Source organism: Colossoma macropomum, unplaced genomic scaffold (genome assembly GCF_904425465.1).
Source record: "Colossoma macropomum unplaced genomic scaffold, Colossoma_macropomum, whole genome shotgun sequence".
In the NCBI taxonomy this organism is placed as follows: Eukaryota; Metazoa; Chordata; class Actinopteri; order Characiformes; family Serrasalmidae; genus Colossoma; species Colossoma macropomum.
Window position 1 is genome coordinate 30,822,955 of NW_023494784.1, and position 27,930 is coordinate 30,850,884.

The 27,930-nt window shown below is 39.6% G+C and overlaps 1 protein-coding gene across 3 annotated transcripts; it reads left to right on the top strand.

The window, feature by feature from the left end:
- The first annotated feature begins 4,372 nt into the window (after positions 1-4,372).
- Positions 4,373-27,727, top strand: als2a (alsin Rho guanine nucleotide exchange factor ALS2 a). Of its 3 annotated transcripts, none has more exons than XM_036568244.1 (34): positions 4,373-4,743; positions 6,807-6,884; positions 7,098-7,246; positions 7,385-8,788; positions 9,349-9,511; positions 9,602-9,698; positions 10,442-10,519; positions 10,676-10,855; positions 11,106-11,277; positions 12,399-12,588; positions 12,722-12,787; positions 12,881-13,043; positions 13,118-13,249; positions 14,049-14,177; positions 14,277-14,300; positions 15,740-15,810; positions 17,081-17,147; positions 18,136-18,335; positions 18,759-18,824; positions 18,912-19,010; positions 19,119-19,286; positions 19,711-19,822; positions 19,902-19,979; positions 20,268-20,401; positions 20,520-20,684; positions 20,844-20,970; positions 21,298-21,455; positions 21,888-21,998; positions 22,870-23,046; positions 23,253-23,298; positions 23,436-23,497; positions 23,594-23,743; positions 24,930-25,026; positions 25,203-27,727. In XM_036568244.1, the coding sequence occupies exons 2-34, from the start codon at positions 6,868-6,870 to the stop codon at positions 25,245-25,247; spliced, it is 5,097 nt and encodes a 1,698-aa protein (XP_036424137.1). In that variant the 5' UTR covers positions 4,373-4,743; positions 6,807-6,867; the 3' UTR covers positions 25,248-27,727. The 3 variants fall into 3 exon arrangements, with proteins under 3 accessions (XP_036424137.1, XP_036424153.1, XP_036424146.1); XM_036568253.1 differs by lacking the exon at positions 4,373-4,743 and adding an exon at positions 4,969-5,080; XM_036568260.1 differs by lacking the exon at positions 14,277-14,300.
- The last annotated feature ends 203 nt before the right edge of the window (positions 27,728-27,930 follow it).

Consider the following 27,930-nt stretch of genomic DNA (forward strand, 5'->3'; position numbering starts at 1 on the left):
TTATGAAATGGTACAAATATGACTCTTTCCTTTGGGAAAGTGAATGGAGAACTCATTTAAGATACATTGGACCTTCAGGACCATGTTGCACCTTTGAAGGTATTTTTACATTGTTTGTACCTTTGAGGACTAAAATGTACCTTTACAGTACCTTGCAATGGTATTATAATGCTTCCCTAAACTGAAGTGTTACCAAATGCTGCTATCTCTACAAAATGGACAAACATATAACTAAAATCAGTAGTCACAGATATATAAGTCCAAGTCTATCTGCTCACTCTACGTACACTTATTTTTGACACATTTCAAAGTCCTGCGTTAGATCACGGATCCTCACAGGAGAGCAGCTGGTGCTGCAGAGTCAGCAACATGAAGTATTCAAAGGCACACTCTGAGAGCTGAGGGGACACCACAGCATGACGCACCAGTATGACAGCATGCAGTAAATGACTAAACCAATCATGAACGGCTGCTGAGGGGTCACCACATGCACAGCTGACTGCAGGAAACGTAACTGTCCTTTATTAAGTTTCACACAGCAACATCACACATTAATGTGTTTAAGAAGACCAGAGGGATCCAGTAAAGGAACGCTGGAAGGCCCTGTAAATCTGCAGAGCTGGGCCTTTTTGCAACTACTGAGGGCCTCTGAAAGGTTTTAATTTATTTAACATGGGTTTGTTAAAAGGCTTACGAATTAGAAACACATGCTGATGGGTGTGGGACATTCTTGTGATTCCTATGCAATGCTTGTCTTATTAAATCACCCCTGTATTACCAATTTCCCCCCGTTCTCTGTGTGCTGAGCGGAGAGCAGAGCAGAAAGAGCGGCAGGCCGAAGCCCCAGGTGGACACACGCTGTTCTCAGAGCCATAGTCCATTACGACAAACTAATTGGGCCAAACAGGTCAAGGGGGACCACAAAAACTGATGCTAGCCCAGTGAGACTGGTGAAGGGTGTCGTGGTGAAAAGTTCAACCTTCGTTCTCCATGAGAAGTCTCTTTCCCTCTCTCCCTCTCTCCCTCTCTCGGTTTCTCTCACTTTATACCATTTTTGTGTTTATGACCACACACACTAAAACACTGGGTCAAACTCCACAGGGCAAAGCCCCGCGTTTTTATATAGAAAACACTAAAAGTGAAAACAAGTTGAGATCACGAATGAGAGGTGCAGGAAGGAGGAGTGCAGGCTGTGCGTGTGAGAGCCTGGGCTGCTCTCAGCATCCCGCAGAGATAGCTTATACCTGCCAATCCTCCGCTGGCTTTTTTTACTGCCAGCGGTTTCTCCACCCCAAAAACCAAGACTTTTTACTGCTTTCTGTTTTGTGTTTCTTGCTGTTTACATCTTTTCTCTCCTGACCAGCGTTTTGGAATTTTCACAGTGCGGTTGTCTGTAGCCCATTCTGTCCAACAACTTAAGCCATCAGTGCACGACAAAGGATTGTTGACGGTTTATGCAATGACAGTTCAACCAACAAATGACCATAAATAATTTGGTAACACTTTATTCAAAGACTACCTACTAGAGCTGCAGTGCTCGTGTTCTATCTCGGTCTCGAGAGCGTAAATTAATGGTCTCAGTCTTAACATCATTTTGACTTGGTCTTGTCTTGGTCCCAGGGTAAGGTGGGCTTGGAATTGTTGTATATATAATTAATAGATGAAATGAATGATAATATATGTACAATGAATCCCACTGACTTTTATATTCTGAAAAAAATCTTAATCTGGTCTCGGCCTTGTCTCGGTCTCACCACTCCTGGTCAAGGTCTTAACTCGGCCTCGACTACTACAAAGTCTTGGTCTTGACTCGGACTCAATGTGTCTAGGCCTCAGTTTTAACTCAGACTCGGATTTAATAGTCTTGACTTCAACACTTCTGCCTACATATGGCTTCATAACACATGCTTAGCTTTGAATAACGTTGTTTATTGAAAGCTGACTAGGAAACACTCTCTTGGTGTCAAAAGTAAATTATATTTTATTAAGATATAATATTTTATGTCATCTTGTAATTAATGCCATAAGCTGTTTTAAATACTCAAGTATTGCTTTATAAATATGTTATTCAATGCCTAGGGATGTGTTATGAAGTTCTTTTGTGTTTAAAACTGGTGCTGGAATGACCTCTGCTGGCCGATATGTTACACTGCCAGCTTTGCACAACAGGGGGCAGCACCGTTACAAACACAGGCTTTCACATCATCTTCATTATTCTGACTTCATGCTGCATTATTCTTGCCATTCTTCATTTGACAAAGGCAGCCCAGACAGAACAGGGAAATGCTGCATTATGAAGTACAATCACTTGCTGTCTCATGCAACTTTAGATCATTCCTGTCCACAGTGGCTCTGACTGTGTCTCTGTGCTTTGTTAGAGAGATGTGAGGAATCAGTGGATCTTTCTTTAACAAAGGATCTCTAATAGAATGTGACATGCATGATGGGCAATACAGGTCATGGAGGGGGGAAGCATGCTCATGCTGTTGGGCCAGTTGCTTGTGCATACAACAGTGGGGAAGCGAAAAGCCTTTTGGTCATCATAGCTGGTGAGGACATCACCCCTGACAATTCTAACACAGACTTTTGAAATTTGCAGGGATCCAAAAAACATACAGTCATCCAGCAGCATAGACCACGGACAATGACAACGCAGCATGCCTCCCTGCTGGTTTGTCTGCTTGTTTAGCTTTTGGCCAACTAGTTTCATAATAATAAGGCATGTTATTATAAAGTGCTTTTCAGAAACCCAAAGATGCTTACATCAATACACAGAACATCAAAAACAAACAATAAAACACAGTAATACAGAGACAGACAACATAAGGACAACCTGGATTGAGGAGTACTTTAGGTTTGGGGAAGGTTGTAGGCAAGAGAAAATAGGTTTGTTTTAATATTAGATTTGTATGTGGGGAGAGAATGAGACTGTCAAACTTGTGGAGGGAGAGAGTTCCATAGGCAAAGTGTTTGTAGGGAAGAAGATCAGACAAATAAGAGAGACGGAGTTTGTTAAGAGCTTTGTATGTGAGTAGTGGGATTTTGAAATGTATGTGGTACTTAATGGGAAGCCACTGGAGACTTTGGAGAACAGGTGTAATGTGATAATGTGTCCAGGTATAACTGAAAAGATAGGAAGAGCTCTGGACCATCTGGAGCTCGTGAAGAGAAGAAGAGCCAATGCCTGCAGGAGGAGTGTTGCAATAGCTCAGGTGGCTAGAGGTGAAGGCATGAATCAGAGTTTCAGCAGCAGATTGCAGGTTACATCATCAGTGAGAAGAGTAATAAGAGAACCAGTTTTATTGTGTTAATTGTTGTTTCATCATCTCCAGCTAACATTATAGTTATTTTTTGCATATGCATTATCCCAAGACGCTAGCTGATGTTATTGTACTCTGACAGCAGTGAAGGATTTTTTCCACAAAGAATTTATATCCCCTATTCAGCTTTGACTCCCACATTGTTGTGTATTTGGTGTTTTCCAACAACTGAGGACACATCCTAGAATTTCAATCTTGGGAACTATGAGGAAGTTGAAACGACATATCTTTCAATGGTGAGCTGAAATGATAGGAACGCCAGTATTTCTAAGGTTAATAATCGCATATGAGGCAATAGTGGAATTTGTTTTACTCTGCATTTATGTACTTCAGTTTCTTGTGAAATGGGCCTACTGCCCCCCCCACCACCACCCCCCATATGAAACTTTCAGCAAATTAAAAAAGTGTTATTTGCTTGTTTACTAAATATTGTCTAACACAAGCTCATTAGCATCTGAAATCAAATATTTATCAGTTTAAGATTTGAAAATGTTAAAAGAAATAAAATGTTGCAGATAATATGTTGAAAACTGATGGAGCTGCACTGTAAGTAAGAGGGAGTTTATTAGACAGGGCTGTCTGTGCGGTAGTGCTGATTAAAGCTAACTGCTGAGTTAAGAAATTAGCTCTTTCTGTGAGTCATGGCTCTCCTGACCGCACATTTATGTTTAGTCATCTGGGTACATTACATGAAACTGTGTAGCTGCTGTATTGCCAGTTTTACTCACTCAACATACTGCAAAATGCAATATGTGCCCTTCATAATTACTTCTATAAATATTCTGAGAAAAAGCGTTTCACAAAGTATTATTTTTGTTGTTAGAGAGATAACTTAAACCAAATGTCAAGCCTGTCCAATAGGAAAAGAGGGAAGGTTCCTCTCCTATTGCACAGTCCTCACTTGTGGCTCAAGTAAAGTTTACTTTATAATCCCACTTTATAATCCTGCTTTATAATCCTGCTTTGTGTAATTTGTGTGAAACTCCACAGTGTTGAGAAATAGCTGTTCCAACTGCTCAGTCACGTGAACGTCTCTGTTGTCGGACTAGCAGTAGTTTGTCCCTCAGCGCTTTCCATCGCAGGCTCGCCCAGCTCTCTAAACAAACAGGGCCGGGCTGAGACCACCACCTTCCGCACACCGCACCGTGTGTGAAAACTGCGAGAGCTGCGTTACTGACAGATGAAGTTCTTACACTCTGGAATAAGTTTATCAAGACTCGGTTTCAGAGTTAAACATTACAGCCCGCGCTGTAGTCGAGAATAGGGCTGAGTTACTGAGTTGTGGAAGTGTCGAAAGAAAGAAGCTCGCCGGCTGAAGTTTCTGTTCTCCAAGTGAGGATTCAACTCAAGGAAGAGTCTGCAGTGAGGCAGTGAATGGCTCTGAGAGACACAGCTGTCTGCTGGAGATTTGGCCAAAGTGAGGGTAAGTGTACTTTATTTTTCTTACTGTCCCTCGGATACTTTGTTTTGGTTTGGGTGGGTTGGTGGGAGGGACGAGGCTGAAGTCAGCTTCCTATTCGTCAGCTGTTCGAGTCGTTCCACCTTAAATGGTATGGTAGTCGCATTCTGGAGCCTCAGGTAGTCCAACAGAAACATTTAATGTCAGATGCCTGAGGAGCCAGAATGTTACTGCTGCGCCATTTAAGGTGGAACGGGACAATTCGAACAAGGAGCTGGCGAATAGGATAGGAAGCCAACCTTAGCTTCGTGTGGGAGGGAGGGCGTGAGAGAACCGAGAGATGGAGTGACACAGAGAGAAAGTGAGGATAAGTAGCTATAGTGGGGACCAGGTGTCATCAGGGTCATGGATGTTGTGGGACGTCAGTTATTGAGCTTTTATTCGAGTTATTCATAGATTTGCTTAACCCGTTCGTTTAAAATGCTACCTGTTGGTCTAAAGTAATGGAATGTTTTATCATGGATAGACCTGTCACAGTTACTAATACTTAACCGCCTAATCGCAATTAATTATTTCAGATGATCAATTATTTGATATGATCCCAGGTATTTTAGCGGACTGCAGCCATTTTAATCAGTCGTTAGATTTCACAGTCATGCTGCAACAAACAAAATGAGAGTGTGCGTTGTGTTGAGGTCAATAAATGTAAATAAAAGAAATCAGAAAATGCATCCATTGAGAAACCACTGGGCTCTAACATATAAAAGGCTGCATTGAGGAATAACTTAGTTGTTTATTTGTTAGCTTTGTAGCGAATTCTCTCGTTTTTTAGCATATATGCCGGCAAATTTAGCGTTTACTTAGTAGCTAACACTGTACAGCCAGTGTTAGCTTACTCAGTAAACATAGCAAGTGGCTAATAAACCAGTTTGGCCACATCAGGCTTATATTTTAATAGCTGCCAAAGTGAACAAGAAAAGACAGTTCAGTTCCTAATCGCAATTATTTACATGACTGTTAATCGTCAGCTAAAAGTTTATGATCGTGATGGCCTTAAACTTGGATTAACACTTCACTGTTCCTGTTAAATTAACCTAGGTGTAGGCTGAGCAGTAGGGAATAATACAGAAGTTAATGGGCATATAAAAATAGACATGCAAACTTGTCTGTGTACATTCATACTAGAAACCTGTCTGTTTCATTTATGAGTGTAGACATGCAAATAAGTTTATTATATCAACATTGTTTTTTTGAAGCACGTAATGGCATAGGTTGAAAGAAAATCAAATTTTCATGATTTTCCGATTACTTAAAAATGCAGTTGATCAGCCAAGACTTGTTGGTGTCCAGTTTCTTGATTTCTTTAGTTTAGAACCTGAGTTGCCAGGCTAATGGTGTTAACAAAAACTAGAGGTCAGTAGTCACCAAACTGTTTAAAAAATGCATAGATTTCAATTACATCAGAAAGCTAAGTAAGCTCATTTAAAAAAAACTGAATTGGTAAAATGACATGGACCTTATTTTCAGATTTAAGCTAAAACGTGAACTACATTTTTGTCTGCATAATGTTCTGTAACATTCATAACGTCTGTATATGGTGGAGGCTCATTTATGCAGAAAGTGTGGTCCTCAAATTTGTAATTTGACATTATAACATTTTGAGTACACTTGCTTAGCTTCTTTTCCTACGTTACCCTACACTGTGAACTCCTTTAGCCCCATCTTTGGTCATGTTGTGCAGAACGATACCAAACTGTGCTCAGGAAAGGTGTGATTCCGGGTGTCCTAAATGGCTGCTCTTTCTTTAAGCTACACTGAGAAGTTTTTTTTTTCAATTATTAAAGTTTATAGCGTGTTATACTGGATGGAGTTTGAGTAGGTTTCTGGAATTTTTGAACTTGTAATTATAAAAATGGTTTGGGTGACTATTGACGTTCAGTGTTTGGTAGCAGTGTTAGCCTTGCAGTTCCAGTTTTAAACCAAAGTAGCAAAATCTAGACACCAAACAAGTCTTGGCTGATAAACTGCGTTTGGGGTAAGTGGAAAGTCATGTAAGTTTGATTTTTCGCCGCACTATTTCTTTAAAGGCCGCTGTGAAAGAAATGAAGGCCAGGAGTCTCTGATGATGGCAGTGGACCAGGCGCACTGATGGAAGGACAGAAGAGGTAATACTTGCCGTCATTTGAAGACTGTTGTTACTAGCACGGAGGGTTAATTACCAAAGACGTTGATTGCTTTCAGTTGACATAAATAAAGTCTCAGGATGTGAGAAAGCCCAGCTGTAGACATTCCTTTCGAATATGTAATTTTTTTTTAAAGCTTTTTGAGGCAGATATTTGAGTGATCATATTGTTTCTATTATCTGGGTTTCTCCTCAGCTCTGAAGAGGAGGAAGGCTCCCATGAGAGGGGGGTGCTCCACAGGTGGCAGGGTTACTCTTGTAGTGTTAACCCAGAGAAGGTGCTCCTGCCAAGGGCTGTGCTTCAAGCTGGCTTGGGGATCAGCCATGGAGTTCTACTTACTGAGGGTAGATCAGTCATATTAGTGATATTTGATTTACAGTTATAATTCATAACTCTGACATTTAGTCAGCTCATGAATTTGCACTGGTCATTATGTTATGTTGTGTTTTAACATTGGGCTTTTAAACGTCCTCATTTCCTAGGTGGGCTTGTCTACAGCTTTGGAGAACAGCCGTGGAAGCGAGACCTGAGATGCCAGGCAGTGGACCCTATCCTAGAGAGCTCATTGAGTGGCCAGCATGTGGTCCAGGTGTCTGCAGGCAGCTTTCACTGTGGGGCTGTTACATTGGATGGGGGGGTTCACATGTGGGGTGAGAACTCCCATGGTCAGTGTGGCATCTCTGGTTTGAGCTTAGTGCCTAATCCCACTCGTGTCAACATTGTGGACGATGAAACTGTCCCTCCTGAAATTGTCTGGATCCTAGATGTAGCATGTGGGGCCCAGCATACCTTAGCCCTGTCAGGGAAACATGAGGTATGGGCTTGGGGTTTCGGCTGCCAACTGGGCCTGGTCACCAATGTGTTCCCTGTGTACAAACCGCAAAAAGTAGAGCACCTATCAGGGAGATACGTGGTGCAGATTGCCTGTGGTGGGTTTCACAGCCTGGCTTTGGTTCGCTCATTACCCCCTACAGAATCATGTCACCAGTCCATGGATAAATGTGGCCAATGCAAGCAGCTGCTTTACACCATGATTGATAAGGATGACCATGTTATTATTTCTGACAACCATTACTGCCCACTAGGGGTGGAACTAACTAACACAAAGCAGGATCAAAAATCAATGCAGGGATCTCCAGATCTGACGCCAAAAACAGAACTCTCAGAACCTGACCTTGGGTTCTCTGAAGATTTCGGTCCTAATCAGAAAGCTTTAGGTGAAACCTACCAAGATGACACAGAGCCTAAGAAGGAAGAAGAACATGATGAACCGTTAGCTCTGTCTTTGACTGATAGCTCAAAAGCTCCACTGCAACACCTCTCAAGACAAAGAACCAAAAGTTCCCCTTATCCTGATGAACAAGCTCTGAAAGACTACCTCAAGAGGATGTCTGATCAGTCCATCTCTGAGCATTTTGAGTCTGTATCTATGGCAGGTTCATGTCCTCCAAGCCGTCAGTCATCGCTCAAGGACCCTTATAGACTGGACCAAAGCGACAAAGCCACATTTCCTTCCTTAGCTACACTTGACATAAACAATGGTATTGAGCTCAAACCTTCAGATTTTGCACCAGTGGCTTCTCAAGACAGTACACCAAACTCTATTTTAAGCAGGCCAATTGGAGATTGTGCATTACCAATGGGGGATTCTGTCTGCGATGACTCATCTGAAGACTCTGTCATTAATACAGTTGTCAGTCCTACTGACCCTTTAACTAGCAATGACAGTGAGGAGGTCTGTGACAGTGGCTTGTTGACTGCAGGAAATAATCTGTGTACAGACGAGTCTCTGGAGGCCAAGAACAGTGCCAGCCTTACTGACATCCGGCTTGATTTCACAGAGGGACACAATCGCAGAAGATCATTACCTGCTTTGCTCACACAAGGTATATTAAATCTTTTAAGAAAATGGTTTGGCCAAACTATCAAATTTGCACAGTTTTCTCCCTTGTAAGTAGTAATCGAAGTAATTGAAGCTTATACCATACTGTACAGTTACAAATGTGCAAACTGCATGTCTGAATAATCATATAGTTGCTTTTAACTGCATCAAGCCATTCATATGCAAAATGTTGCTGTTACAGTTGTTTTTTAGTTTTAATGCACTGCACTTTTGTGGATAAAAGTATGCTGTACAGTGTAATAAACCACATAATCCTGTCTTTTTGAGATTACTGAAAAATTAATGTGGTTTGAAGCAAATGTGTAATCACTTAGGCATGTAGTTTTCACTACACTAATTAAAGGATAAACGCTTAGTGTCATGGCTCTAGTGCAAAACTAAAGAAGCAGGCTTTGTTTAGATTGCATTTTGCTGCCAATCTACTGATTTAATGCTAATAAATCAAAGGTAGATTTCATTCTCTTTAAGTAACTGCATATATTGGCTATTTGCAAGTCTCTTGGAACTGTGTGCATTCTGTGCCTTGTGTTCTCCACCTTGCAGCACCTCCATCAGTAATTCATCGGAGCAAACGTTCCAAAAGCGGAGCCAATGCAACCTCAGACATTTCAGAAAAAGAGAATCTCCTCCCATCTCTATTTACAGAGGTGTGGAGTTGGGGTAGGGGTCAAGAAGGTCAGCTTGGTCATGGAGACTTCTTGCCCAGGTTAGATGTCGCTTTCTTTTCATTACCATTTATTGGCAGTAATGCTAATTGTAATGACTGTTTGAAAATTATTATTTCCCATGTTTTCAGGTTACAGCCTTTCTGCATCAAAAGCTTAAGCAACAAGGAAGTTGTCAAGATTGTTGCTGGATCAAACCATTCCTTGGCCCTGACAGCTCAGTGTCAGGTAACTACAGAGTACATCCTCCAGTTGTTTTAATTTGTTCTGTGCTGGTGCTTTGTGTGACTCACATCTGATAAATCATTCTGATATAGTTAAAGGGGAATTCTGCCAATAACAACATGTCTGCTTAATGTGTAATTGTGTAAGTGTAATCAAAATGTTCATTTAAAAGATGTAGACAAAGTGATTCAGAGTGGTTCGACCTGAAATATGATGTAAGAAAGCGGTGCTGACTGGAACCTATAGGAATTCTAAGCATTTCATGCCATTAAATGCTACCTCACAGAAAGTTATTACACAAAATGGTTATGAATTGTTATGGAAGTTTTCAGGTAATATTTTGGCCTAAAGCTTATTTTTAAAAGCCTTTTGTGGGTCAGAGGTACATGCAGGGCCTTGTAAGGCAAAATAGTGGCCAAATAAACTTTTTTTTAATTTACCACTATTTTACTGTGATCAACATAATATATTAAAACTAAAAAGATACATGTGGGTTCACTGGTCATTTAAGATAGCATATAAAATAATTGCAGTGTAGACATTATAACCGCTGGTTTCTATCACCACCACTTTTAAAAAAATCCAAGTTTATACATCTCTCTATAATGCCCCACTTCACATTTAACCACTCTGAATGACTTGGGTTCCATCTCAGTGACTGATTTATGATCATGAAAAATTGGTGGAATTCCCCTTTAAGTGCTGTGTTACTTGCTGTGTCAATGCTTTCTCTTTTGCTTTCTCAGGTTTACTCTTGGGGGAGCAATAAATTTGGTCAGCTGGGTCATATGAACTCCCCTAGCACTGTGCCTCACTTCGTAAAGGTATTAACCAGTCACTTCTATCTTTGCTAGCTGAACAACAATCATTTATAATGATTTTTTACATATATACACTGATTCACTGTGGCATTATGCAAAAAAAAAAAAAAACATTAAACTGTACCATCACTGGTGTCTTGGCTGTTGCATTTGTTGTAGATGTCTGAAGGTATTCGTGTGTGGGATGTAGCTGGTGGACAGACCCACACTGTACTGTTAGCTGATGGTGATTGCTTCCAGCCTATACTGTACTACAGTGGAGAGCAAGTGCTGGTGCAGGATGACTCTAACACCGGAACATACACTCAGACACCTGCCCTGCTGCCCTTCTGCATGAATGTTAGTATGACTGTTTTTGCAATGTTGCCCAATAACAATCATGATTGTTGGAATTTAATTAAAACCAGAGCTGTGGTAGAGTGCAGAAGTATTTGTAGGTGTAGTGCTTTGTATTCAGCCATAAACCTCTTAAATCAAGAATATTGCATATTGGCAAAATACAATGTGTTAGGTACACACTGATTGTGCACATAATTGTTGTAGCAGCAAGGATGATTATTAGTGCGGAATATTATGTATGTATCTACAGATTGGCTATGTGAGCAGTGTTTTTGCTGGAGGGCTAGACTGCATGGCTCTGGCTGATCAGAATGTGATGGGTTTCATTGCCACTTTGCATGAACTGGCATCAGCAGAGAGAAAGTTCTACTGCACACTGAGCAGAGTAAAGAGCCAGATACTGCGGCCCCTACTGGCCCGGGGTGAGTATCAGCCTTGAGAATTCTATTGAGATTACAGTATTTTAAAGCAGGGGTGTCCAGTTTCAGGTCTTAAGTCCAGCACAGTTTAGTGATTTTTCTACTCAGACACATCTGTTAAACTTGTTAGTTAACTGCTGACTTTAATCAGGTGTGTTTGACTGACACCCTAAAGACCAAACTAGGCTGGACCTGAGCTGGGCACTAGGGCCTGACCGATGTGAAATTTTGTGGGCTTGTGCGCCTTGCAGTCTCAGTAGACAAACACTGGCAGTAGAATGGGTCGTACTGAAGAGCTCAGTGACGTTAAACATGGCCCTGTCATAGAATGACCCCTCTGCCACAAGTCAGTTTATGAAATTTCTGTCCTGCTGGATCTGCCCCTGTCAACTGTGAGTGCAATTATTGTGAAATGGAAGCATCTAGGAGCAACAGCAGCTTAGCAACGAAGAACTAGACCACACAAACTTACAGAGTGGGGCCGCCGAGTGCTGAAGCGTTCTGTTGAATCACTCACTATAGAGTTCCAAATTGCCTCTGGAAGCAACATCAGCAAAAGAACTGCGTGTTAGGAGCTTCACGAAATGCATTGTGCCAACTGTAAAGTTTGATGGAGGAGGGATAATGCTATGAAGCTGTTTTTCAGGGGTTGGCCTAGACCACTTAGTTCCAGTGAAGGGAAATCTTAATGCTTCAGCAGACCAAGACATTTTGGACAATTGTTTGCTTCCAACTTTGTGGGAACAGTTTGAGGAAGGCCCTTTTCTGTTCCAGCATGACTGTTCCCCAGTGCACAAAATAAGGTCTATAAAGGCTCGGTTGGGTGAGGTGTGGAAGAACTTGACTGGCCCTGACCTCAACCCCATCGAACACCTTTTGGATGTGAATCTCTTGTCCAACATCAGCGACTGCTTGTACTGCTATTAGTTAAACAAGGTGTATCTTATATATGGTTCCCCAAAGGTACAACCATCTAAGGTTTTGTCCTATCTATGTTTGTTCATCGTCTTACGTACTTGATATGAATTCAGGAGTATAGAATGTGTATGTGTCTGAGTGTTTTGAAACATTGTAACCTGATCCACTCTTTTTTGAGGATATTTATTTTTTAATTCTCTTACTAGAGAGTCTCAAATCATATCTGGGCCAAACCTCCATGCATCTGTTCCAGACTGTGGCAGGGTGTTTTAGTCGTCTGTGCCATCTAACAGGGCAGCACGCCACCTCTCTCACCAACTTCCTACAGCACAGCAGAGACATTAAAACTCTGGCCATTTTGAGAAAGGCAGACATTTTCTTAGAAACGTATAAGAGGTATGTCTTTTTATTGTTTACCCTTTGTCAACACTGCCTTCTCGGTACTGCAGAGTGTACAATGGAAGCCAATGCATCATCATTGTCATGAAGAGATATCACTAATGTTGGTTATCTCAATCCTCTTCCACAGTTACAGCGGTCCTGTAGGGAACTTCTTTGTAATGGGAGGATTCCAGTTGCTGGTGAAGCCCTCCCAGTACGTTTCTAATTCTCTTAACTCCTCAGTCATCATCTTAGAGATACCCTAGAGTCCTTTTTCTGATATGAAACCAATTTTATTTCTTTTCAGAGAATGTTTAGGGAAGAAGCTGGATCTGGTCCAGAAACTGATTGAGCCAAAAGAGAAAAATGTCTCACCAAATGATTTGCTACTGAATCTGTTTTACATGCCGCTGCAACACCTGCATGATTATGGCAGACTCCTTCTGAAGCTGGCTGCTTGCTTTGATGTGGTGAGTGCAGAAGCAGTTTCAAAATCCCTCACACAGGTGCTATGAATTGGATTTTAACCATCTTTTTCTCTCAGACTTCTTTGGAATATCAAAGGATTCAAGATGTCTTCCTGCAGTATGAGGCCTTGGCACATCTCCTAAGCAGACAGAGGAAAGAGGCAGAAACTACACATGTATTTTGGAAGAATTTCTCTGGAAAGAGCTTGGTGAGTTCCAGAATTGCCCCAGATTTAATCTCAGGAAAATAAAAGACAATTTTGTTTAAATTGGCGCAAATTTGATTTTTTGGATTATACCGTAGCACTGGGAACCCGAGGGCCTGCTAGGCCTAATGATTTCAGGGAAATAAAAAATGTGTTCATTTTTTTAATAGAATAATCATGGTTGTTGTATTTTAAACTCCACAAAAGTTATACTATACACTTGTTTTATTGTTAAGTGTTGGTAGAGAACAAAAGATCTTGAAATGCCCAGTGGAAATAGTTCCAATCAGGATGTTTCCTGTGTATCTAGGTTGATTCAGCCATGAGAACTCCTTCAGGGGCTGAGCTGAATCCCTTAAGTATTACTTTAACCAGCAAAATAATTAGGAACTGACAGTAGAAACAACAAATCACGTTCTGATTTCTGATTGGTGGATCCAATTTTGCAATGGGTTGTCACTCTATGTCACTCTAGACCTGCTGGAAGTTGTTCGAAAATGGAAAACGGCAGCTCTTTGTCGGGTCTATCTACTGGTATAGTCACTGTAGTATGTTAAATGTGCCAGAATATTTTCATGTTCATCAGTGTTAGCTTAGCCCTAACATACTATTGGAAAACCCAAAGGAGAGTGAGCAGAAAATAGAATTATTATAGAAGTGTTTTCCCTTGGTGTTTGACTGTGTTTTGACATTTTTTGGCCTGAACTGAAGTCTTATCTCTAATAGTCACAGTTCACCACTGTACTGTGCTCACTGTTTGTGTATGTGTGTGCGTGTATTTACTTACCTTCTTACTTTTAAGGAATCCCTGCGGAAGCCATCTCGCCGACTGGTGTGTGAGAGTGGTAATAAAGGTTTGACTCTGCAGAACGCAGGAAGATTTTCAGTCAACTGGTTCATCCTCTTTAATGATGCACTTGTTCATGCACAGGTTGGTGTGCTTGCCTTTACTTTATACTAGGTTTTTCATCTGTGGTTTTTCATGTGGTTTTGGATCCAAGTTCATATCGTAATTGTCTTTTTTACTTAGGGTACCATTCCATCTAAGAAATTTGTAAGTATATTTTAGTTTGGCCCTTAACAGTATCACTTGTTCCCTGGACTTGGCTTGGGACTTTTTTCTTGAATGAACACTTTTAGGTGACTTCAGGTCACCATAATATAAAATTTAAACAAACTCTGAAGCCGAAACTGTTTTGCCAAAACAAGATATTTTATCATTAACAAGATTATTTCCAGTTTGATCAGCGTAATTGAGACTTTAAATCGTCTCTGTTGGGACAAAACTATGTGTCTTCTTTTTTCATGTCTATTTTTTTCTCCACTGTGTGAACATTTCAAAATGAATGGACAAACAAACACAGGCCAAAATTAATGGAGAAAAAAGTTTTTTTACATTAACTTCCATCATTAAGTTAGGAACATTTTTCCTTTTGCTGTAAACTGCCATTTTGGAGATTCAAGGTTTTTATGCCTTGAAATGTAAGCATAACTTCATATTGGAATTTTTTTAACAGACATTTTGAACTATTTTGAAGTCAGAAGGCCAGTAATTTTCACACATATGTTCACATTGACATTTTAGGCCAAAATTACAGTTTATAATTGCTAAACAATCAAGATAATTTCAAAAGCGTCTCAAGCCAAGGCCTGCCCTCCTCTCTAACCATACTGAGTGTTCCTCATTATAGGCACCTCTGAAGGCTTTATCCTACCGATTGCACCACGTGGTCTATTTTGCTCAGACCTCAATCCTGTGTGATTTGTGATTCATTCTGCTGACACACCTTTGTGCTAAATTTCAGTCCGAGTTTGCAAAGCTGTTCTGGAATGTTGGTTTAGTGTGTGATTATGCAATATGCAGATTGCTTGTTGTTGTCCCCAAAATGAAGTCTAATGTTGATCAGTTCATTATTTCTGTTCCTCTTCTTTGCCTGAGTTGTAATAGATCTGTGTGACAGTTGAGCAGACGCTAGACAGATCTTCATCCTCATGCTTAAATCTCTCTGTTCCCCTCCTTTTTGCATTTTCAGTTTCTCTGGTAAGCGCTTCTGAGCTTTGATTTTTGACGGCTGTGCTGTTTGTGGATGCTGTCTTTTTTTTCAAAGTCTTCTATTGTCACCTCTCCATTGCATTGAAACTATGTTTAAATATTCAAATCTCTCTTACTCTATTGTTTGTTTAAGCACTGGAGCCAGGCTGGCATACACTTGACAATATTTGATATCACTTAAATTATATTTGAAGTGGCATTAAAATAATTATTGGAAGGTATTGCAGTTAACTTGAAGATGCCTGCGAACACTCTGTCTTACCATATTATTTCGCCACTGTTTCCTTTCAGTGAAAACTCTATGCTAAAGTTCACTGATGACATCTGTCTGATTTACAGTACTGTTCTCCAAAGTGTCAGAGCCAGCAGACATGAGTCACACTTTCTTGCGAGTGGATTGTGTGCTGTGTGTATATCACTGTTCTCTGCCTCTTTTTCAGTTCTCCTCTCACTTTGTCTATTCGCTGGCCACGCTCTGGGTAGAACCCATCTCAGATGAAAATATTGGCTTGTAAGTTGCTTCCATACCCTGTCTTTCCAAACATTCATTAGTTATTGTTCTAGCATATAGGGCTGAACGATTTAAGGAAAAACTCATTGTGACTGTGGTTCAAATGCGGTTATTCTCCATAAATTAAGTTCCAGGCCTTTTTTTTCCCCAAATAGACCAGCACATCCGTTTCTTTGGGCTTAAGATTTGAATGCTAAATGTAATATACCGGACTGTGAGATCACAGGCTCTGCATTATTTGCTCAAATTTCCCCAGATTAAACAAATTAAGACAAAGTTTAATCATACAATGTAATTAAAATTGCCTTTCAAATTGAGATTTCAGTATTAAATTCTGTCGTTTCACACGGCTAGCATACCCTGTGCTATTTGTAAGTTAAACATTGAGCTGTTTAGGTGATCTAGTATAAATTTACTATATGCTGATCAGCCATAACATTAAAACCTCCTCCTTGTTTCTACACTCTTTGTCCATTTTATCAGTTCCACTTACCATATAGATGCACTTAGTAGTTCTAACTGTGCAGCAACAGATGAGCTATGGTCTCTGACTTTACATCTACAAGGTGGACCAACAAGGTAGGAGTGTCTAATAGAGTGGACAGTGAGTGGACACAGTGTTTAAAAACTCCAGCAGCACTGCTGTGTCTGATCCACTCATACCAGCACAACACGCACTAACACACCACCACCACGTCAGTATCACTGCAATGCAGAGAATGATCCACCACCCAAATAGTACCTGCTCTGTGGTGGTCCTGTGGGGGTCCTGATCATTGAAGAACAGAGTAAAAGGGATCTAAAAAAGTATGCAGAGAAACAGGTGGACTACGGTCTGTAATTAAAAGAAGTAAGAAGTGCACCTGTATGGTAAGTGAAGCTGATAAAATAGACAATGGGTGTAGAAACAAAGAGATGATTTTAATGTTATGGCTGATCGGTTTATATGTAGCATTCCTAAGATATTTTAATGTTGTGGTATCCTCCATGACATCATAAGCAAAGTTCTCTTGTGCAGCTCTAGAAAAAAACAGCGCTGCAGTTTACTGTTTCCTCTGGTCTTACACCCACTTCAGCTCATTAATGGTCTTGATAAGAAGCTGATTATTGACTCAGGAGTGTTAATTGTCATTTCTATATCTGTCCAAGACAAGAATAAAGAAAGCTATAGCAGAAATCTCTAGTAGAGAAACAGTCTGTTTGTAATGAGGTTTATAGTAGAGAAAGAGTCTGTGTATAATAAGGTTTAGCTTTCCGATAATGTTATCAGGTTGGGACTGAAGCTGACGACCCCTGAAGAGAGCTTCACAGTGCTGGCATCTTCCCCGCTGGAGAAAGTACAAGTCTCATACTCCTCCTTATATTTAGTGTGTGGCCTGTTGATACTGATCAGCGCTGATCCAGGCCATTTACAAACCCAATTCCAAAAAGGTTGAGATAGTGTATCAAATGCAAATAAAAACAGAAAGCAGTGATTTGTAAATTCTTATTACCCCAATTGTTATATTATAAATATGCACTCGTTCTGAAATTGATGCATGAAATTGACATTTTCCAAAAAGTTGTGACAGGAGTAATTTAAGACTAGGAATGTTAAATGTTCAGAAAACGTTTTAAAAAAGGTGATGTAATCAGGCTTGAACATATAAGGAGCATTCAAGGAAGGCCTAGTCCTTTATGAGCATGGAGGGGTTGAGGCTTTGCCAAAAAATGCATCGGTAAAGAGACCAACTGTTTAAGAACAATGTTTCTCATTAACCATTTGCCAGGATTTTAGGTATTTTACCCTCTACAGTGAATATCATCATCAAAAGATTCAGGGAATTTGGCAAAATGTTTGCAGCATGACCACGCCAAGCCACATGATGTGAGTGTTACAACAGCATGGCTGCGTAATCAGAGAGAGTGCGTGCTAAACTGGCCTGCCCGTCTCCTATTGAAAGCGTGCAGTGCGTTTTAAAGTGCAAATCCTGACAACAAATGTCCCGTTCAGTTGTTTTTACAATTATGAAGTGCTGTTAAAAGGAAAGGTGATGTAACACAGTGTTAACATGCTCCTGTTTCACCTTTTTGGGATGTGCTTTAGGCGTCAAATGTGGAATGCATGTATATTTACAGAAAAACAATGAAGTTCATAAGATAAAACATAAAATCATGTTTTAATACAGATCAAACAAAACAGAATGTAATAATCACTGCTTCCTGTTTTTATTGGCATTTTCAATTCTGTTCCAACCTTTTTGGAATTGGGTTTTATTGCTCTCTTTTTTTTTAATCACATCTTGCTCTCGCTCTATCTTTCTCACATTCTCTCTCTCTGCTCAGGGTAAGTGGCTGAAGGCCATAAACCAGGCTGTGGACAATGTGCTGGGTGTGGGTCTGGATAGGAGGGGCCTTAATTTGAGTGGCAGTCAGAGGGTGGAGCCTCCTGTCTCCCGCACTGCTACTTATACCTTCAGAAAAGAAGGCAGACTCAAAGATGCCATGTACAGTGGCCGCTGGCTGTCCGGAAAACCTCATGGCAAGTAAGTGCATGTTTAAAAATTTGTTTTATTTGATATTGATTTTTCTATATTTCACAGACAAAGATTAAGGCTGCAGTCAGCCAGTTTGATAAAAAAGCAGATTATTGGGATTATTGTCCTTTGATCAGGCATATGTTGGCCACTATATAAAATGACTGGTATTGTGATTTTTTTTGTTAAATCCACCTGCTATGAATGTGTATGAATGCCTATTATAAATGTATTGGATTAATGATGCTTGTTTTAAAACTCATAACACACATACAAATATGACATATGACAGAGCGTTCTTTATCTATATATAGCTAATTTGTTATGTGGAACATGAAAAACATCATCTGAACTGAAACTGTCCACAAAAGAACCATCTACGGCCTTAAGCACTCAGGTGTTTCAAGTACTGCTTCACATCTCTCCCAACAGAGGGACGCTGAAGTGGCCAGATGGCAGAGTTTACTGTGGTACATTCAAGAATGGTCTGGAGGATGGGTCAGTATATAAGCTGGGGACATGCACACCAGCTGTTTAAAAATGGCTATTCATCTCATTGGTTCCTCATATGTTCTCTGTCTATAGGTTCGGGGATTATATGATGCCCAATAAGACCTTCAATAAGTATGATCGATACAAGGGCCACTGGAAGGAGGGCAAAATGCATGGCTTTGGAACATACTGGTAATATGCATGTTATTTTGAGTTGTAGCGAGGGATTAGATTAAAGTGGTTAACTCGTTTCTTGGTTTCCAGCCTATTCTGCTGATCCAGGGTGTGTTTTCTCCTCAGGTATGCCACAGGTGAAGTGTATGAGGGCTCATTCCGGGAGAACCAACGTCATGGCCATGGCATGCTGAGCAGTGGCCGACTGGCCTCCCCGTCATCCAGCAGTGTGTTTGTCGGCCACTGGCTCCATGACAAGAAAAATGGCTATGGCGTCTTTGATGACATCACCAAGTACTGCACTTATTTATTTTTATGTATTTTTTTTGGACATGGTGCAGTCAGCATACTTTTCTGACTGCTAAAACTTATCATGGTGCTGAGATGTTTAAAAGGTCTGGTTCCAACATACATAAAAATGTAAAGAAATATGTAAAAATGTAAAAAAAATGTTTTTTTCTTATGCAAAACAAGGCTATACACAAAAATAACTTTTTGTCAGATTCAACTAACTTCTATGTACAAGCATCTTCTATGTACAAACACAAATATGGTATTGGAATATGGTTTTGGCAAATACGGAAGGTCAGAATCTACACATTCAACAGAATTTCTCCAGGAAATTCAGTAACCTATAAGTGAGAAATAAGTGATACATTTTTTAGTCACATTCTGTTGTATCCTTTATCTTTTATTTTGCTAATGTTTTTCCTCTTAGGGGAGAAAAGTACATGGGTATGTGGCTGGAGGATCTTCGACAGGGGAATGGTGTTGTTGTTACTCAGTTTGGGCTCTATTATGAAGGAGCTTTTAGTAATAACAAGATGATGGTGAGTGCTAGTCATTTGTTGCAGCACTTATACATTGTTTGATTCTGGCATGGAACTGTACCCTCACTTGTTATTTCAGGGCAATGGGCTTTTGCTCTGTGAAGACGACACTGCCTTTGAAGGAGAGTTTTCAGAGGACTGGGTGCTGAATGGAAAGGTATTATTGAAACAGCAGAAAATAACAATGATGTTCCAAAGAACTTGTGTAGAATTGCTAATTTTGGCAAGACATTAGGTCTGATTTAAATTTATATAGTTAGCAGATGCTTTTATCCAGAGCAACTCACAGTGGTAGGTAAATTAAGTCTTGCCCAAGCACTATAATTGCTAAAGCAGTGGCATTTCTGCCTGCACAAGGAGTCAAACTTTGAACTTTCTTGTCATGCAGTGTGGTGATATTTTTCACTGTTATATATATAATATTGTGGAATATTGTTGTGTGTAGGGTGTCCTATCTATGCCTAATGGAGACTCTTTTGACGGCATCTTTGTGGGCGAATGGGGCTCTGAACTGAAGGTAGCTGGCACTTTTATAAAGCCATGTCTTTATGAGACTGAGAAGAAGGAGAGTAAGCCACTGTGAGTATTCCACTGACACTCAAATGTTTGATTTTTATCTCATGTAAAGCATATGTGAGGTCAGAAAGATTGGCCTGTTTTAGATGAAGTGTGTGTGTGTGTATGTATGTATGTGTAGAGTGCTTGGTCATTATGTAGTTCCTGCAGATCAGAAGTGGAGGGCTGTGTTTGAGGAATGCTGGAGCCGGCTAGGCTGTGAAGCTCCAGGACAGGGAGAGAATGAGAGAGCCTGGGAGAACATCGCAGTCATCCTAACAACCAGCTGCAGACAGCAGAGAGACGTGTACATACAGTGCTTGTTAAACATTTTATTAAGTATCCTAAAGAATTTCATTGAAGTTGACTAATGATTACGTGATTAAAGTGTCCAAGTACTTTTTGATACCACTGTACGTACACACAGTAGTCATGAACTGATGCAGTAATGACTCTTTCATATCAGTGTGTTCAGTCCAGGAACTATGAGCCGCTCACAGTGTAAGATGCTGGAGAGTCTGGAGGTCATTCCTCAGCACATGGGACCTGTTACTGCTGAAGTCTATGACAGCATCCGCCGCTACCTCATCAAGGTGAGACCACTTTTTTCCCACAGAAGCAGTTAGTTAGATCATACAATAAGAAAACTGTGGGGCTTTGTGTATAGGCATTTAAAGAATATTCACTGACAATCATAAGAAATGAAATTCACATTTGGCAGTTGTATAACATTTTATATTTTTACTGAAATACACTGGCTGTTGGAAGAGCATTCCATTTAAAGTACATGCCAAAGCTCACATTTGTAAACAACTTGCAAATCTAATTGTGATTTTCTTGGCTCTTGTCTGTTATGAATGCATTGCTCTATATGCAGACATTGATTTTGTTTTTATTTCACATATTATAACCTCTCCTAGGCATGTGATACTCCTCTGCATCCTCTGGGCTGGCTGCTGGAGACTCTGGTCACTGTGTACAGAATGACATATGTGGGTGTGGGCTCAAACAGGAGGCTTTTACAGCAGGCAGTGGAGGAGATCCAGTCCTACCTGAAACGCATATTCGAACTGGTTAGGTAACTTCTCGAGTGATTTGGATGTCTCCAGATTTAGTTTAAGACTGGTGCACTGTCCATTTGTGCTGATTTCACTTTGAAATTCTACTTTTAAATATAAATTGATTCTATCTACATGTTTTGTATAATTGCATAAATTATGTACATAATATTTACAATCTCAAGTATCAGTTCTGGAACTGATTTTAGTGTTCAGTATGTGCTAATATGCGCTCACACTACTTTTTTCTTAGGGTAGGTTTTCAGACCACAGTACAGAAAAGTCATTTTGTGACTTAGTTGTATGTTAAATTTAGTATGTAGAGCTTTAATTGTCCCCCAAAGGAGGAATTTGAATTAAACAGATGTTTTTTGCTGTATTTAGCAGTGCTAAGTGCAAACTGGTCTTGTGAAGGCAAGATAAGGGCATTTCTTCTCCTGTGATTTCCACAGGTTTCTGTTTCCTGGTCTGCCTGAAGAGGGGGGTTTCATCCCTGAGTCCTCAGAGAGGAGCGCCAGTGACTCCCTGTGTAGCAGCACCAACTCTGACACAGTCCAGCAAGGGTAAGACCAAGAGTATAAACATAGATGTATCTGTGTTTCTGAAAATGTGGTTGAAATTTATCACAGTAATGAAAACATGCCATATTGCCCACCTCTACAATCAAGGAAAATCTTCGTGTAAGAATAGTCATGTTTTAGTGGTGAAAAGCTGTGTGTGCCTATCAGCGTTAGGGTTGCTACTCAGCAAAAGCAATCCATCACAAGTTACTGATTACTTCTCTCAAGCTGTGGTGGAATCAGGAAATGCTGATTTCCTCTTGAAAAAATCTCGCTACTCATTACTTCTGCATTACTCTCTAACTCAAAAATCTTTAGTAATCTTTACTAATCTATTAAACAATTACAGTAAACACATTTTAAAGGCATGTCACTATCCTTGCTTTTCAAGACACAGCCTGTTATGCTTGATTCAGATTTTGAACAGCTAATGTTGTAAGGAAACATAGAAAATATCCAAAAGAAACAGTTTAAAAACAGGGACACCTACACATTACACCTACAGGAGCTTTTATGACATCCCATTCTAAATCCAGAGGCTAGGTGTTTGACTTTATACATGTGTGGCAGTGGGACCGAAGGAAACACCTGAATTCAATGATTAAGAGGTGTGTCCTAATACTTTTGTCCATATAGTGTACGTTTTAAATACAGCGCGCATGATTAATAAGTGTTCTCTTAAAGGCATATGAGTAACACAAGTAATGAATTTCTTGTTATATCAGTAACTGTTATGTGATTACAAGAATTTAAACTTTACTACTGTAACATTACTGTAACATGTAACTTTGTACCGTATCCTGCGCCTGTTAGATTAACTATCTGTAAGAGACTACGCATTAGAGAGATATGTTTTTATGCTTTTGTGTTGCAGCTGGATTGTGAGTAGCTCCAGTCTCCTGCTGCCAATTTTGTTACCTCGTCTTTATCCCCCTCTCTTCATGCTGTACACGCTGGAGCGTGAGAGAGAAGAGCAGGTGTACTGGGAATGTGTGTTACGCCTCAACAAGCAGCCTGACTTGTCGCTGCTCACCTTCCTGGGAGTGCCTGAGTGAGTCACTGAACTAGCACTCACACACGTTTACCACACATGTAATCACCTTCTCATTAACACCCCGCTGTGCAGTCTGAATGCACTTACTGTATATAGTGTTCTTAAAGGGCTAGTTCATTGAAAATTTATCAATTTATCAATATTTTTCACATCTACAGCCTTTAGTATGAGCATCACCTTCATATTTCTTTTTTGCTTTCCAGAAAATTCTGGCCTGTCTCAATCTCTGTTCTGGGAGGGAATAAAGAGGTAATGCTCTGATTTTACATAAAACAATATGTGTTTGTTAAAGTACTGTTCTTTGAAAATTGTAAGATGATACATTATCTATCAATGTTATTAGGATAAGAATTAGATGTTTTATGTGTCCTTTTCCTAATTATCAGGTGCTGCCTAGCACTAAAGATGCTTGTTTTTCTACTGCTGTGGAGACCCTGCAACAGATCAGGTTAAAAAGCTGTGCACCACACTGTTTGCTGGGTGACTCTCTTTGTGGTTTCCTGTTGTCTTTCACTTTCACATTTGTATAATCTCTTTTCTGCAGTACAACATTCACTCCTGCAGATAAGCTTCAGGTGATTCATTTGACATTTGAGGAAGTCACACAGGAAGTGCAGGCCTTACTAGGTCAGGACTTTTTGTGGTGCATGGATGACCTCTTCCCAATCTTCCTCTATATAGTTCTCCGCGCACGGTAGGCTTTATGTTATACAACCTCACATTTGATCATCTGCTGTGTGCCTGTGAAAATGTGAGCATGAATCCTGAAGATTCAGGTTCAGTTTTTAGGAACCAATGTCTTCATTTATAAAACACATTTGAATTTTATTCTAAACTTGTTCTTAAGTTCTGTTTGCATACACTCGATTAATAAAAACACAACGCTCACAAATCACGAACCCTAATGCGGTTTGTACATCAGGTTTACGTTGCATTCATCTAGACACATTTTCCATGTCCAATTCACTTTTTAATAAATCACAATTTAAATGTTAATTTTCTCATACGATCACTTTTAAGATCAAATCTGTGCATATGAATGTTGTGTAAATGAGGCCCCAGAACCAGAATGACTATTTTGACCTTGCATGTACAAGAAATTTGGTAAAATCAGTGCTTAGGTAAAGAGGTAATATACATAACATAATACATAAAGAGGTATTATACTGAAATTAACGATGTACAGTTTTATAAGGTTCCACAAAAATATTGACAATAACTTTTCACAACATTGCTAGGATTCAAACTTACAACCTTCCAACAATAGGGTAAAGTCACCCCCTCTTTAAATATAGGACAGCTATACAGGCTGAATACAAAGCATGATAATAACATTATAACACAAAAGAACTAATGAAAAATAAGAGATAATAAACAGAAACTGAAACCACACTTATGTAACAGTAATACTTAGAGATAGAGATAGAAACATTAAAACACAACTTATTTTATTGGTAAAGACAATTGTACACGACAACAGTAAAACATTTTTAGCATTACAGGTCAGTTTGATGGAAACAAGTAAAATAAAGGAATAGAGAGATGCTGCTGTGTATTATATATGCTGTTTTGAACAAAAACGTGTTAGAAGTCGTGAAAAAACAACAGGTCTAAAAGAAAAATTCGTACATTTTTTTTTATCCTTGTGGAGTTGGAGAGTTTTTTTTTTTGTTTGAACGCTGCTTTACTCTGCTACTGTGGATTGCAGAACCACTGTAGGTGTTGGGTTTAGAGCTGAATAAGAAAGTATGTACTTTCAACATTGGCTGAATGCTATTCTAATATGAGCAGTCAGTACAGTCAAAAGTCGTGTAGGTTAATTAATAATGTGTCCAGTCTGTAGATTTCCTTACATGTTAGATGTTTGTGTGTGAATTCAGGATCAGAAACCTGGGCTCTGAAGTGAGCCTCATAGAGGACTTGATGGATCCTGCTCTACAGCATGGAGAACTTGGACTGATGTTCACTACTCTCAAAGTATGAATGAAAGTGTCACAGTGTGTGACCTCAGACACAGTATCAGATTCAGTGTATTAAGAACACATTTGTGTAGTTAATTGTAGGTGTGTTGAGGTTAACATATCATATCTTCCAAGCGCTAATTTGAAGAGTCTCTCACACATGTGCTTGCATTCTGTCTCCTGTTTCTACAGGCGTGCTACTACCAGATTCAGAATGAAAAGACTACAAGCTTCTAGAAATGCAGATGTATTCGTGTGAAGTGATGTCTGGCATCAGGTCTTTACCTTAGCGCTTAGTTTCGAATGCAGTGGGTTCCACAGTATGGTCAGCCCAGGAGGAAGTTATCCTTGTGGTCAAATGCACTGGAAATAGTCTAAAAAGACAAAGTGAGAGAAAACCCAACAATGACAGTCCTGAAGAGGATGATTTCCCCACAGTATTCACACAGAAGTCTAATTTGTGAACTCTTTTGATTTTATTTGCTGCTTTTTAGACATGGACATTTTATGGTGAGCTGCTTTGAAGAGTCTACAGGTTGTTACTGGACTGAAAAGGGATTTGTATACTAGCACTGAGTAGAATTCACATTTTCCCACAGTGCTCAGTGTGGTGTTAGAGCATAGATATAAATGATCTTCAGTGGTTTTAACTGATTTGTTACATTCATAGCCAACTGCACTCTAGATGGTTACTTGCCTTGTGCACACTTCACACTCTTTGCTGTTACTACATACAACGGCTTCTGCCCCACTATGAGCAAGCAGTTTGCTTAGGTCGGGAGTATCAAGTCTTATCTGCAAAGGGCCACTTCAGGTTCTCCTTCCGAACAAGCAGGAGCACACCTGATTCCATTTGTTCAACTAGGTCAGGGGTGTCCAATCTTATCCACAGAGGGCTGGTGTGGCTGCAGGTTTTCACTCCAACAAAGCAGGAGGTCACCTGATGAAAAGTCTGAAGACTAAGACCAACAGATTAAACAAGTAGAATCAGGTGTTCTTCAGCTTGTTTGGAGTGAAAACCTGCAGCCACACCGGCCCTTTGCGGATAAGATCGGACACACTTGATTTAGGTGGTCTTCAGCAGTAGATCGGTGTGCTCCTGCTTTCTTGGAATGAAAACCTGCAGCCATACCAGCCCTTTGAGGTCAACCCTCAATCGTCATAAGAAGTCTTTAGTGGCGCTCTAACATAATTAGCATTTTCCATAAACATGAAAACATGAAAAGAGGACGTTTATAACAATTGTTAGATCATACTGTATTTTTATAGCACACAAACACTGGAATTTTTTGGAACGTATTTATTAGAGAAATATGTTGTTTAATTGGCTGAGAAGACAGATGTACTGAATGTATCATGAGGAAATAACAACTACTGAACATTTGGATATAGTATACCTAGGCCATCTGCAGAATTCTGCTTTATGTAACTATTGGAAGAGCTTACCTGTTTTATTTTTTTAAATGTTTTTATAAATGCTGAATTTTTTAATTTTCTTTCGAACAAATAGTGCCTGTCACATGGCTGAGAGGTTGATCTTTCTACTTTTAGGCACTGCCAAGATTTGCCAACGTAAAATCAATATATTTATTCATAGTATTAAGACTCTAGAAGACACAAATTGCGGGAAAAGCCTAATGTGGAGTGGGTGATTAGCATAGTACTGTGTTTAAGTGTATGTACATGTCTTTGATTGTGTTTGTATATATTTTTGTGTGTTTGAGTGCACGTGCACATGTATGTATCATCACTGTCAGAACAAAACCTTGAATCTACAAAATAGTAACTTTAACATTTAACGGAAAACATTAACATTCAGCGTTTAAAGATTTTATTCTAAGTAATTTTGGATCTTTTGTTTTGGTCCTTTCTTCATAAAATCATAACCGCTGGTGTTTTCAGGTGGTTAGAAGATTGAAAAAATACAAAAATTGAGTTATAAGGTTTTGTTCAGACATCTATATGTTACACTGCATCTGTGTTTGTAAGCTTTCCCTTCTGAAAGTATTGGGAGGTTTGTCCTAAGCACAGCCAATATTATAACAAAACACAGATTATAGTTTAAAATATTTTAATATTTCTGCATATTTTGCTGTATATACAAATTAATTGCTACTCAGATTAAGCACAGATTAAGCAGGTCTTCAAATAAATTGGCAAATCTCCATGGAAATCCTAGCAATCTGTATCTGGAACTTTGTAACAGTACAAATAATACAACACTGCTGTTACATACAGACATTATACATTTAATAAGGCACCTCTCTTTATCACACTAAGCTGCTTAAAGTGTTTTGTGATTTCACTGGAATTTGTTCATTAACCTGTAATAGTGCTATTAACTCTCCCCTTACTTCTTGTATGTCATGACTTGTATCATGCATTTTGCCGTCTTAAGGGTTAATAGCACTCAGGACCTTCTTCTGTACTGCATAAATTCATACAAATAATATATGTAAAACCATCAAAGAGAGGACCATACCTTATTTCTCCTGTAAAGAGTGGCCAATGCTTTGGGAGGCTCTGGTGACAAACATCAAATAACATAATGGCTAATATAATAGTGGTGGTGATAATGAGCTGTTTATTATTATAACTGAACTGAGTTCTATGAGAAAATTGCTGCAACATGCTGAATCCATTTTCAGTAAAAGGATTAAGATTTTTGAATTCACTGAATTAATATATGAAGTGACAAATAAATCCTTTTAACAAAATTATTGTCACTGTTTTTTTTTCTCATCGTTATTTTTGTTGTACAGCAGGGGCGGCTAACTCAGATCCTGAATGTGTGGGGTCCAGCACTGATAGAATACTGGTAAAACCAACTGATGAGATGAGTTAGGTGTGTTTGAGGCGTGCTGGACTCTGACCGTGTGGGACCTCTCTGGAGCCACCCATTGTTATACACTAACTGTGA